The sequence below is a fragment of the Sus scrofa genome, chromosome 2, assembly GCF_054392235.1.
Source record: "Sus scrofa isolate SSC_HxYL_T2T_F1_AM1 chromosome 2, Sscrofa_HxYL_maternal_Yorkshire_Landrace_v2.0, whole genome shotgun sequence".
NCBI lineage: Eukaryota > Metazoa > Chordata > Mammalia > Artiodactyla > Suidae > Sus > Sus scrofa.
This window is the reverse complement of record NC_139384.1, coordinates 70,816,328-70,830,572: the sequence shown is the minus strand read 5'-3', so window position 1 is coordinate 70,830,572 and position 14,245 is coordinate 70,816,328. Positions and strand designations below refer to the sequence as shown.

The window sequence follows — 14,245 nt, the reverse complement described above, 5'->3', positions numbered from 1 at the left end:
AAGATCCGCCTACACTCTCAGGCTGTCCTTCTGAGTAGGGCTGACCTAGGGAAGAGCCTCTTAGGTTCTCAGTGACCCAGAGAGCTGCTCCAGCCCCCAGGGGTGCTGCACTCCTGTGGAACAGCTTCCCAACACCGCCAACCCCCTGCAAGAACCCCACAGCCTAAAAACACCAGAGCAAGCTCTGCATGACCAAGTGAAATCTGCTACCATCGTGGTGTGGACCTCCCAGTCCTGTCTGCCCTCAGGAAGTCCTCCTTTGCTTCAAAGAAACACTGTTAGCCCCATCAACACTCCAGAAAAGCCGCACTGCCTCAAAAAAGATTGACCAACAACGCCAGCCCTCAGGAAATATTCCACGGCAGTGACAAGGCAAACACTGCCCGATCACGGAGAGTACAACTCCCTCAGGAGAAAGAAAACAACAAGCAAGATGAAGAAGCTGAGAAACCACCCCCAGTCAAACCAACAGGAGAACTCACCTAAAACAGTCAACAATGAAACAGATCTCTGCAGTCAGACAGACCTGGAGTTCAAAAGAGAAATAGTGAAAATACTGAAGGAATTCAGAGAAGATATGAACAGTAATGCAGATACCCTCAGAAAGGAACTAGAAAATATAAGGAGGAGCCAAGAAAAACTAGAACATTCATTTGCAGAGATGCAAACTGAACTAGGGGCATTAAAAACCAGAATGAATAATGCAGAAGAACGAATCAGTGATATGGAAGATAGAATAATGGAAATCACTCAATCCGGTCAACAGATAGAAAACCAAATCAAAAAACTGGAAAGCAATATAAGAGACCTATGGGATAATATAAAGTGGGCCAATCTACGCATAATAGGAATTCCAGAAGGAGTAGAAAAAGATAAGGGGATGGAAAATATATTAGAAGAAATTATCGCTGGAAACTTCCCAAATCTAAAGGATACTGCGTTCAAGATACAAGAAGCATAGAGGGCCCCAAACAAACTGAACCCAAACAGACCCACACCAAGACACATCATAATAAAAATGGCAAAAGTTAGTGATAAAGAGAGGATCCTAAAGGCAGCAAGAGAAAAACAGAATGTTACCTACAAGGGAACCCCCATAAGAATATCAGCTGATTTCTCTACAGAAACACTACAGGCCAGGAGGGAATGGCAGGAGATATTTAAAGTGCTAAAAGGAAAAAATATGCAACCTAGAATACTCTATCTAGCAAGAATATCATTTAAAATAGAAGGGGAAATAAAATTTTTTCCCAACAAACAAAAACTTAAAGAATACAGCAACACAAAACCCAGGTTCAAGGAAATATTGAAAGGGCTTCTCTAAACCAAAAAGAAAGGAAGGAAAGGGAAGAAAAAAGAAAGGAAAAAAAAAAGAAGAAGAGGAGGAAGAACTAGGACTGAGGAAACCGCAGAGAGCAGTCACTCAAATAAGCCAGCATACAGATTTAATCATGAACATGCTTCAAACAAAATAAAATTAAAAAGAAAAAAATAAAAAAGAGTCATCAAAACCATAAAATGTGGGCAAGGGATGTTAGGAAGTAAATAACCCTTTTGTTTGTTTGTATGTTTCTCTTCTTACTTTTAATATAGTAATGAAGTGTTTGAACTTACAGGACCATCAGGCTAAAACACACAATTATGGGAAGGGGTTAGCATAGTTAGAAAATAGGGCAACCACAAGCCAAAACCAAATATTGCATTTAAAAAAAAATACACTCAAGCAGATAATAACAGGAGACCATCCAACCAAAAAAAAAAAAAGAGAGAAAGAAAGAAAGGAAGAATGGAGAAGCATAGAATCAACTGGAACACGAGGTTCAAATGGCAATAAATAATCATCTATCAATTATCACCTTAAATGTCAATGGACTGAATGCCCCAATCAAAAGACACAGAGTGGCTGAGTGGATGAAAAGGCAAAAACCTTCAATATGCTGCCTACAAGAAACTCACCTTAGGACAAAAGATACATATAGATTGAAAGTGAAAGGGTGGGGAAAAATATTTCACGCCAATAGACATGACAGAAAAGCAGGAGTCGCAACACTCATATCAGACAAAATAGACTTTAAAACAAAAGACATAAAGAGAGACAAAGAAGGACACTACTTAATGATTAAGGGATCCATCCAAGGAGAGGATGTTACTATCATCAACATATATGCCCCAAATATAGGAGCACCCAGATACATACAACAAATATTAACAGACATAAAGGGAGACATTGATGAGAATACAATCATAGTAAGAGACCTTAATACCCCCCTCACATCAATGGACAGATCCTCTAGACAGAAAACCAATAAAGCAACAGAGATCCTAAAGGAAACAATAGAAAAGGTAGACTTAATTGATATCTTCAGGACACTACATCCAAAAAAAGCAGAAGACACATTCTTCTCAAATGCTCATGGAACATTCTCAAGAATCGACCACATATTGGGACACAAAGCGAACCTCAACAAATTTAGGAGCATAGAAATTATCTCAAGTATCTTCTCTGACCACAATGCCATGAAATTAGAAACCAACCATGGGAAAAGGAAAGAGAAAAAACCTACTACATGGAGACTCAACAACATGCTACTAAAAAACCAATGGGTCAATGAGGAAATCAAGAAGGAAATTAAAAACTACCTTGAAACAAATGATAATGAAGACACAACCTCTCAAAATCTATGGGATGCTGCGAAAGCAGTGCTCAGAGGGAAATTTATAGCAATACAGGCCTTTCTCAAAAAAGAAGAAAGATCCCAAATTGACAACTTAACCCTCCACCGAAATGAATTAGAAAAAGAACAAAAAAAGTCCTAAAGTCAGCAGAAGGGAGGAAAGTATAAAGATCAAAGAAGAAATCAATAAAATAGAGACTCAAAAAACAATAGAGAAAATTAATAAAACGAAGAGCTGGTTCTTTGAAAAGGTCAACAAAATTGACAAACCCCTGGCCAGACTCACTAAAAAGAGGCGAGAAAGAACCCAAATAACCAAAACTAGAAATGAAAAAGGAGAAATCACAACGGATACAGCAGAAGTACAAAAAACCATAAGAGAATACTATGAACAACTGTATGGCAACAAGTTTGACAATCTGGAAGAAATGGACAATTTTCTAGAATCTTACAGCCTGCCAAAACTGAATCAAGTAGAAACAGACCAACTGAACAGACCCATCAGTAGAAATGAAATTGAAGAGGTCATAAAATCAAGCCCTACAAATAAAAGTCCAGGACCAGATGGCTTCAAAGGTGAATTCTATCAAACATATAAAGAGGAATTGGTGCCCATCCTCCTTAAACTCTTTCAAAAGGTTGAAGAACAAGGAATACTCCCAAAGACATTCTATGAGGCCACCATCACCCTCATTCCAAAACCAGACAGAGATACCACCAAAAAAGAAAACTATCGCCCAATATCACTGATGAATATAGATGCAAAAATTCTCAACAAAATCTTAGCCAACCGAATCCAACAACATACCAAAAAGATTATACACCATGACCAGGTTGGGTTCATCCCAGGTTCCCAAGGTTTGTTCAACATACGCAAATCAATCAGCATCATACACCACATTAACAAAAAAAAGTCAAAAATCATATGATCATCTCAATAGACACAGAAAAAGCATTTGACAAAGTCCAACATCCATTCATGATCAAGACCCTCGCCAAAGTGGGTATAGAGGGAACATTCCTGAACATAATCAAAGCCATTTATGAGAAACCCACAGCAAATATAATCCTCAATGGGGAAAAACTGAAAGCCTTCTCACTACAATCTGGAACAAGACAGGGATGCCCACTCTCACCACTGCTCTTCAACATAGTTTTGGAAGTCCTAGCCACAGCAATTAGACAAACAAAAGAAATAAAAAGCATCCATATAGGAAGAGAAGAGATCAAACTGTCACTGTATGCAGATGACATGATACTATACCTAGAAAACCCTAAGGACTCAACCCCAAAACTCCTTGAACTGATTAATAAATTCAGCAAAGGAGCAGGATATGAGATTAACATTCAGAAGTCAGTTGCATTTCCGTATACCAGCATGGAACTATTAGAAAAGGAATACAAAAATACGATACCTTTTAAAATTGCACCTCACAAAATCAAATACCTCGGAATACACCTGACCAAAGAGGTAAAGGACTTATCTGCCGAGAACTACAAAACTTTAATCAAAGAAATCAAAGAAGATGTAAAGAAATGGAAAGATATTCCATGTTCCTGGATTGGAAAAATCAATATTGTAAAAATGGCCATACTACCCAAAGCAATCTACAGAGTCAATGCAATCCCTATCAAATTACCCATGACATTTTTCACAGAACTAGAACAAACAATCCAAACATTTATATGGAACCACAAAAGACCCAGAATCGCCAAAGCAATCCTGAGAAACAAAAACCAAGCAGGAGGCATAACTCTCCCAGACTTCAAGAAATACGACAAAGCCACAGTCATCAAAACAGTGTGGTACTGGTATCAAAACAGACAGACAGACCAATGGAACAGAATAGAGAACCCGGACATAAACCCCGACACCTAGGGTCAATTATTCTTTGACAAAGGAGGCAAGAACATAAAATGGGAAAAAGAAAGTCTATTCAGCAAGCATTGCTGGGAAACCTGGACAGCAGCATGCAAAGCAATGAAACTAGAACACACCCTCACACCATGCACAAAAATAAACTCCAAATGGCTGAAAGACTTAAATATACGACAGGACACCATCAAACTCCTAGAAGAGAACATAGGCAAAACACTCTCTGACATCAACATCATGAATATTTTCTCAGGTCAGTCTCCCAAAGCAATAGAAATTAGAGCAAAAATAAACCCATGGGACCTCATCAAACTGAAAAGCTTTTGCACAGCAAAGGAAACCCAAAAGAAAACAAAAAGACAATTTTCAGAATGGGAGAAAATAGTTTCAAATGATGCAACCGACAAGGGCTTAATCTCTAGAATATATAAGCAACTTATACAACCCAACAGCAAAAAAGCCAATCAATCAATGGGAAAATGGGCAAAAGACCTGAATAGACATTTCTCCAAAGAAGATATACAGATGGCCAACAAACACATGAAAAAATGCTCAACATCACTGATTATAAGAGAAATGCAAATCGAAACTACCATGAGATACCACCTCACACCAGTCAGAATGGCCATCATTCATAAGTCCACAAATAACAAGTGCTGGAGGGGCTGTGGAGAAAAGGGAACCCTCCTGCACTGTTGGTGGGAATGTAAACTGGTACAGCCACTATGGAGAACAGTTTGGAGATACCTTAGAAATCTATACATAGAACTTCCATATGACCCCGCAATCCCACTCTTGGGCATCTATCCGGACAAAGCTCTACTTAAAAGAGACACATGCACCCGCATGTTCATTGCAGCACTATTCACAATAGCCAGGACATGGAAACAACCCAAATGTCCATCGACAGATGATTGGATTCGGAAGAGATGGTATATATACGCAATGGAATACTACTCAGTCATAAAAAAGAATGACATAATGCCATTTGCAGCAACATGGATGGAGCTAGAGACTCTCATCCTGAGTGAAATGAGCCAGAAAGACAAAGACAAATACCATATGATATCACTTATAACTGGAATCTAATATCCAGCACAAATGGACATCTCCTCAGAAAAGAAAAGCATGGACTTGGAGAAGAGACTTGTGGCTGCCGGATGGGAGGGGGAGGGAGTGGGAGGGATCGGGAGCTTGGGCTTATCAGACACAACTTAGAATAGATTTACAAGGAGATCCTGCTGAGTAGCATTGAGAACTTTGTCTAGATACTCATGTTGCAACAGAAGAAAGGGTGGGGGAAAAAATGTAATTGTAATGTATACATGTAAGGATAACCTGACCCCCTCGCTGTACAGTGGGAAAATAAAAAAATTTATTAAAAAAAAAGAAAATTTTATGTGAAAGGAACCAGGGAGAAAAGATCACATATTATACGATTCCATTTATATGAAATGCCCAGAACAGGGAAATCTGTAGACAGAAGGCATTTTAAAAGGTTAACAGGGAAAGGGGAATGGAGACAGCCTAATGGGTCCAGGGTTTATTTTGAGGTCATGAAAATGTTTTAGGACTTGATAGAAATGGAAGTTGTATAACATCATGAATGTATTAATGCCACTGAGTTGTTTCCTTTCATTTCATTTCATTTCCTTTCATTTTGTGTTATCTGTATTTCACATATTTGTATGTTTTTAAAATTTTTTCCCTGTGCTTTTACTTTTATTTTTTTAATTGTTTTAAAAAATTTTATTGAGGTATAGTTGATATACAGTGTCATACTAGCTTTAGGTTTATAGCAATGTGAATCAGTTTATACATATACATATATCTATTCTTTTTTCCCATATATGTTATTATAGAACATTGGTAGACCTCCCTGGGCTATACAGTAAGTCCCTGTTAGTTATAGCAGTGTGCATGTGCTAACACCATCGTAGCAATTTATGCCTCCCTGCAATGGTTTCCCCTTTGGTAACCCTAAGTTTGACCTCAAAACATTTGAGGCTGTTTCTTTCCTACAAGCACTATTTTGTAAAATTTGAAAAATTATATTCCATATGTAAATGATATATGATACTTGTCTTTCTCTGCCTGGATTACTTAATATAATCTCTAGGTTCACCAATGTTGCTGCAACTGGCATTATTTCATTATTTTTATGGCTGAGTAGTATTCCATTGTAAGCAGGTTCCACATCTTCTTACTCCATGCATCTGTTGATGGACATTTAGGTTGTTTCCATGTCTTGGCTTCTGTGAGTACTGTTGCAGTGAACACTGGGGTCCATGTATCTTTTCAAATTATGGTTTTATCAGTATATATGCCTAGGAGTGGGATTGATGGGTCATATGGGAGTTCTATATTTAGTTTTATGAGGAACCTCCATACTGTTTTCCATGGTGGTTGTACCAATTTACACTCCCACCATCAGTGTAGGAGGGTTCCCTTTTCTCCATAGCCTCTCCTCCATTTGTTATTTGTAGACTTATTAATGATTGCCTTTCTGGCCAGTGTGAGATGGAACCTCATTTTAGTTTTGCTTTGTATTTATCTAATATTGGTGATGTTGAGCCTCTTTTCATGTGATTTTTGGCCATATGTCTGTCTTCTTTGAAGAAAGGTCTATTTAGATCATCTGTACATTTTTTGATTGGGCTAGTTTTTTTTTTAATATATAAAGTTGTGTGAAATGTTTGTACATTTTGGGATCTCTAAAAAAATTTGTATGTTTTAAAATGGGAATATTTGAGCCTATTTGTAGCTTAGGCAGAGACAAGACTTCCTGATATGGGAAGCCAGATCCCCAGATGCAGGGAGAGCTTGACTTAGAATCGGGAGCTACAAATAGTGTGGGGAGGAAGGGACTATTGAAACTAGTAGGAGATTCAGAACAATGTTATGGGAATGGGCATTGGGAGCAGGCCAGGGAATAAGGGCTCTGTTCAGGTGTGAGATGATGAATTATCACATTTCATTGGTTCCCCTTTTGTGAAATATGAATTTGGCAGGTGAACAACAGCAATAAAAATCATAAGCATCCTCTACCAACCACTTTGTTAACTGGTTCTCATTCTTCATATTATCTAAGCTTTGTAATAACCCTGGGAAATAAAGGCAAATATTATCCTGTTTTCCTTTTGAACAAGTAGGCTCAACAAAGGGAGTGGACATAGATGCTGAAACCTAGTGCACTTGACCCCTGAGTCTCTACCTTTTGCCATCCACTGGGCTGAAAGTGGCCAGAGAACAGAGTGTTGGCTTCCAGTTAAATTTTGTCTATATAGGGTGGCTGGGCTTTATAAATCAGTCAGAAACAAGCATGAAATGTTGGTAAGAAGGATGGAGAGAAGAGCTTGGGGAAAGCCTTGGAAGCAGGTCTGAGGGCTAACAAGAATTTAAGCTCTTATTGACCTACAGATGGCCAGAAAAAAAACCACATGAAAAATGCTTAACATCACTAATTATTAGAGAAATGAAAAGCAAAACTAAAATGAGATATCTCCTCACACCAGTCAGAATGGCCATCATCAAAAAATCGACAAACAATAAATATTGAAGAAGGAGTGGAGAAAATAGAACCCTCCCACACTGTTGGTAGAAATGCAAATTGGTACAACCACTATAGAGAATAGTATGGAGGTTCCTCAAAAAACTAAAAATAGAATTACCATATGATTCAGCAATCCTACTCCTGGGCTTATATCTGAGAAAACCATAATTTGAAAAGATACATGCACCCCAATATTCATCACAGCTCTATTGCAATAGCCAAGACATAGAAACAACCTAAATGCCCATCAACAGATGCATGGATTAGGAAGATGTAGTACATTTATATAGCAGATTGGAATATTACTCAGCCATAAAAAGAATGAATTAATGCCATTTGCACCAACATGGATGCAATTACAGATTATCATACTAAGTGAAGTCAGAAACACAAATACTACATTGCCATGTATAGGTGCAGTCTAAAAAATAGCACAAACATTATAAACAACTTCTGCAGCTCCATACCAAAAAAACAAACAAGCCTATCAAAAAATGGGCGGAAGATCTAAACAGACATTCTCCAAAGAATACATACAGATTGCCGAGAAACACATGAAAGGATGTTAAACATTACTCATTATGAGAGAGATGCAAATCAAAACCACTCTGAGGTACCACCTTACACCAGCCAGAATGGCCATCATCCAAAAGTCTACAAACAATAAGTGCTAGAGAGGGGGTGGAGAAAAAGGAACCCTAGTACACTGTTGGTGGGAATGTAAATTGGTGCAACCACTGTGGAAAGCAGTATGGCGAATCCTCAGAAAACTAAACATGGGAGTTCCCGTCGTGGCACAGTGGTTAACGAATCTGACTAGGAACCATGAGGTTGCAGGTTCTGTTCCTGCCCTTGCTCAGTGGGTTAACGATCCGGCGTTGCCATGAGCTGTGGTGTAGGTCACAGATGTGACTCAGATCCAGCGTTGCTGTGGCTCTGGCATAGGCTGGTGGCTACAGCTCCGATTCAACCCCTAGCCTGGGAACCTCCATATGCCACAGGAGCAGCCCAAGAAATAGCAAAAAAAGACAAAAAAAAAAAAGAGAAAAAGAAAACTAAACATAGAACTACCATTTGATCCAGCAATTCCACTCCTGGGCATCTACCCAGAGAAAACCATGACTCACAAAGACACATGTACTCCAGTGTTCATTGCAGCACTATTTACAACAGCCAAAACATGGAAACAACCTAAATGTCCATTGACAGAGGAGTGTATCCAGAAGATGTGGTACATATGCACAATGGAATATTACTCAGCCATTAAAAAGAATGAAATACCAGCATTTTTTGCAACATGTATGGACCTAGAAACTATCATGCTAAGTGAAGTCAGCCATATGATGAGACGCCAACATCAAATGCTTTCACTGACATGTGGAATCTGAAATGCAGAACAGATGCTGACTCACAGACATTGAAAAACTTATGGTCTCTGGAGGAAACAGTTTGGGGGGTGGGAGGCTGTGCTTGAGCTGTGGGATGGAAATCCTGTGAAATCAGATTGTTATGATCATTATACAACTACAGATATGATAAATTCATCTGAGTAATAAAAAGTAAAATAAAATAAAATAATAAAATAAAATAAAATACAGCACAAACAAACCTATGTACAAACAAAAACTCAGTCACAAACATGGAAAACAGACTTTGTTGTTGCCAAGGGGGAGAGATGAAGGGAGTGGGATGGAATGGGATTTTGGAATTAGTAGATGAAAACCATTACATTTAGAATAGATAAGTAAGCAATGAGGTCCTACTGTATAGCACAGGGAACTATATCCAATCTCTTGGGATAGACCATGATAGAAGATAATATAAGAAAAGGAATGTATATATATGTATGACTGAGTCAGTTTACTATACAGCAGAAACTGGTACAGTATTCTAAATAAATTGTAATTCAGTTTTAAAAAAGAGAAAAGATGTTCAACATCATTAGTCACCAGGGGAATACTATAGGTACCAATTAGATACCACAGTTAGATACCACTTCACACTGACTAGTATGACTAGAATTTTTTAAACCACATAAAATAGCAAGCACTGGCAGGTATGTGGAGAAATTGGAACCATTATATATTGCTGGTAGGAATATAAAACAGTGGAGTCACTATGGAAAACAATATGGTAATTCCTTAAAAATGATACATATCATACTATATGACCCAGCAAATTCATTGATGGATATATACCCAAAATGATTGAAAACAGGGTCTCAAACAAACATTTCAACATGAATGTGCACAGCAGCACCATTCACAATAGCCAAAATTGGAAACAATTCAAATGTCCATCAACAGATGAATGGATAAACAAAACTGAAGTGTATAAATACAATGGAATATTGTTAATATGCAAAGAAATGAATATCTTTTCATGTGTATTCAGAGGTATTTGTATTCATTAATTTGTCCCTGGGGCCAGATTTCAATCCTGCATCTGCCACTTCAATCTGGGTGAATAATGGGCTAGTGAAATTCTCAGTTCCCTTCCTCATCCAGCTTTTGTAAGAATTACAAGATGTTGCCTGCTCCACAAAGCTCCAGTCACATTTAGAATACTTAATATATTGAAACTGTTTACAGGAATAACCTTAAGCTTCTGTATGGGAATAATTGAGTACCCTATGTTATCCCTCTGTCAACCAAGAAAGAAAGATCTGAAGAAAACCAATGCTCTTGGGACAAAAACTCTTTCCTACAGGGCTCCTAGACTCAAAGGCTCCACTAGGGAGGATGAGCTAATTGTATTTTCTCTATCAAGGTTCTCCAGGGATAAATCCAGAGGCCAGAGAGTCAGGTATAAACCTCCTGGTATGGCTCTGCTGTGTGTGCCCTGAGAAAGCAAGCTTCTCCTCCACAGCTGCAAGACAAAGCTGAGGCTGCAGGAGCCCCAAACCTCAAGATAGGACATGGGGGGCTGAGAGGTCCTGGAATCTGAGGGAAGTATAGTCAAGTAAGTGAATCAGTAAGATAAGCTGCAGCAGAAGATAAGCACACCCTCCTGAAGCCTCCCCTCAGAGTTTAGGGGATCATCTGTTCGGTTTCATCTACAAGGAGTTGAGGTGCCTGGCATCAGAGCCTCATAGGTGGGTGGTGGTACTGTGAGCTGGTCAAGACAGTTTATGTAGGCCAGACCTGAGGCTGTACTGGATCCTAGTTCCATGCAGTATTCCTATTCCATGCAGGAATAAATTTGGAGCCTCAACTGTCTACTCCTGGTGTTGTTGGTGTTAAATGGGATGATATGTTTCAAGCAGTTAGCTCAAAGGAGGATCGCATGGAATAAATGTCATTGTCCAGAACAAAGTTAATCTATTTGTGCAGGTACAATGGGGGAGGAGAACTTCAGAGGGTTTTAATCTAGATTAGTAATCGTTAACTGTAGATTTCTACCCCTCCACAGAGTCCTTGTTCTCAACCAACAAGAGATGTTAACACAGAAAAATACATCAGGTTCAACATTTTACATATTAATTAGTCTCATCTTTACAACAACTCTATAGAGCAGGTAATATTACCCTCATTTTACAGATGAGTAAACTAAAGAAGAGAGAGGTTAAGTACCTTGCCTAATGTCACACAGCTAGTAGGTGGCAGAGCTGGAATTTAAATCCAGGATTTCTGGCTTCATAATTGATATCCTGAATCATTCTTTATTATTTCTTTTCATTTTAGAAAGCTAATCCCGGGAATATTTAGGCTGTGTGTTTTGGTTTTATTTCTTTTATTCCTATCTTCCTTGAGGTATCACTGATCAACAAAAATTATATGTAATTAAGATGTACAACTTCATGTTTTGATATGCGTAAATACTGTGAAATAACTGCCACGATCAAGCTAATTAACATATCATGCTTCATTTTAACAGCATCACTAAGAGTTGCCGCAAATAAAAATATTTGTCCATATAACATGCCGGGTATGGCTTTAGTCCCCTAATACATATTTTTATCACTTAATCCTTTCAACTATCCTAAGAAGATGGAATTATTCATCCCATGTAACAGATGAGGAAACTGAGGCTCAGAGTGTTTTAAGTGAGATGCCTCCTCAAGGATAGGTTTGACACAGCAATGAGGGGCTCTGTTTCCTTCCCACTGTTGATGCCCCTGTTTCTGGCTTTAGAGCTGCCTGGACATGGACAATCAGACCCAAGTCTCTGAATTCATCCTCCTTGGACTCTCAGAGCAGCCGCTGCAGAGGCAGATGTTCTTCACTTTGTCCTTCAGTCTGTATCTGATTGGGTGCATGGGGAATCTGCTCACCATCCTGGCCATCGTCTCAGACCCTCACCTTCACAGCCCTATGTACTTCTTCCTCAGCAACCTGTCCCTTCTTGACATCTGCTTTACATCCACCACCATCCCTAAGGTGCTTGTGAACCACCTGTGTGGGCTCAGCACCATCTCCTTCTCGGCTTGCCTGGCCCAGATGTATTTCTTTGTTGCCTTTGGGGCAGCCGACAGCTTTCTTCTCTCGGCCATGGCTTACGACCGCTACCTGGCCATCTGCTGCCCACTGCACTACATGACAATCATGAGCATTCTTCGATGTGCCTTGCTGGTGGTGATACCCTGGATCTCAGCCAACCTCATCTCCATGGTCCACACTATCCTGATGACCCGCTTGTCTTTTTGCTCTAATAGGATCCCACACTTTTTCTGTGACATCAATGCCTTGATCAATCTCTCCTGCTCTGACACACAAGTCAATAAGATACTGGTGTTGGTCCTTGGGGGTTCAGGGGTTCTCATCCCTTTTGTGTGCATCATGGCCTCCTACACACCTATTGCTGTGGCTGTGTGGAAGGTGCCCTCTGCCCGGGGTAGGTGGAAAGCATTCTCCACCTGTGGCTCTCATCTTTGTGTGGTGTCTCTCTTCTATGGGACTATTATTGGAGTCTACTTCAACCCTGCATCCACACACACTCCTCAAAGGGACATGGCAGCCACAGTGATATACACCATGGTCACCTCAGTGCTGAATCCCTTCATCTACAGCCTGAGAAACCAAGATCTGAAGGGAGCCCTCAGGAAATTTATCAGGTGGGGTCACTTTGCTAAGTCTCTTTGAACACTTTTTTAGATTCAATTGCTTTTGAAATCCACAAATGCCTTCCAATTTTAGAATTTATGGTGGTTCCCTCTTTTTTTTTGAAAGTGGAAACAAATTTTTTTATTCATGTACATTTTATTTAATTGAACATATTTGACATATACTACTGTGTAAATTTAAGGTGTACAAGTGTTAATTTGATAATTTACATATTGTAAGATAATCTCTACTGTAACTGCTCTATCACATTACGTAATTTTCCTTTCTATCTTACTGGTTGGGAGATAATTTAGTTTTAGTCTTTTAGCAAGTTTGATGATTGCAATACAGTATTGTTGTGTATATTTATTATACTGTGCCTTAGATAATTACGGTATATTTACTACTTGTTGCAAGCTTGCACCTTAAAAAATGAAGAAATAACCAACAGAATGGGAGAACATCTTTGCAAATGAAGGGACCCACAAGGGATTAATCTTCAAAATATGCAAACATATCATACACCTCTCCCTCATATATTTATATATGTGTTTATATAAAACCCGATCAAAAAATGATCAGAAGATCTAAATAGGCATTTCTCCAAAGAAGACAGAACAATGGCCAAAAGCACAGGAAAATATGCTCATTACCACTAACTATTAGAGCAATGCAAAGCAAAACTCCAGGGAGGTATCATGTCACACCAGTCAAAATGGCCATTATCAAAAAGTATATACTTGTTTGTTCTAGTTCTGTGAAAAAGGTAATTTGATAGGTATTGCATTGAATCTGTAGATTGCTTTGGGTGGTATGGCCATTTTTAAAATATTGATTTTTACCATCCATGAACACGGAATATCTTTCCATTTCTTTACATCTTCTTGATTTCTTTGATTAAAGTTTTATAGTTCTTGGCATATAGGTCCTTTACCTCTTTGGCCAGGTGTATTCCGAGGTATTTGATTTTGCAAGGTGCAATTTTAAAAGGTATCATATTTTTGTATTCCTTTTCTAATAGTTCATTGCTGGTATACAGAAATGTGACATTTTTCACAGAGCTAGAACAAACAATCCAAACATTTATATGGAACCACAA

The 14,245-nt window shown here is 38.8% G+C and overlaps 1 protein-coding gene across 1 annotated transcript; it reads left to right on the top strand.

Moving 5' to 3' along the window:
• The first annotated feature begins 12,249 nt into the window (after positions 1-12,249).
• On the top strand, positions 12,250-13,185 carry LOC102165457 (olfactory receptor 1f45-like). Its single transcript, XM_005661221.2, has one exon. It carries the CDS (start codon positions 12,250-12,252, stop codon positions 13,183-13,185), a length of 936 nt encoding a protein of 311 aa, XP_005661278.1.
• The last annotated feature ends 1,060 nt before the right edge of the window (positions 13,186-14,245 follow it).

Excerpts from the sequence above, each read along its gene's own strand:
- LOC102165457 (XM_005661221.2), top strand. The coding sequence starts at position 12,250 with ATGGACAATCAGACCCAAGTCTCTGAATTCATCCTCCTTGGACTCTCA.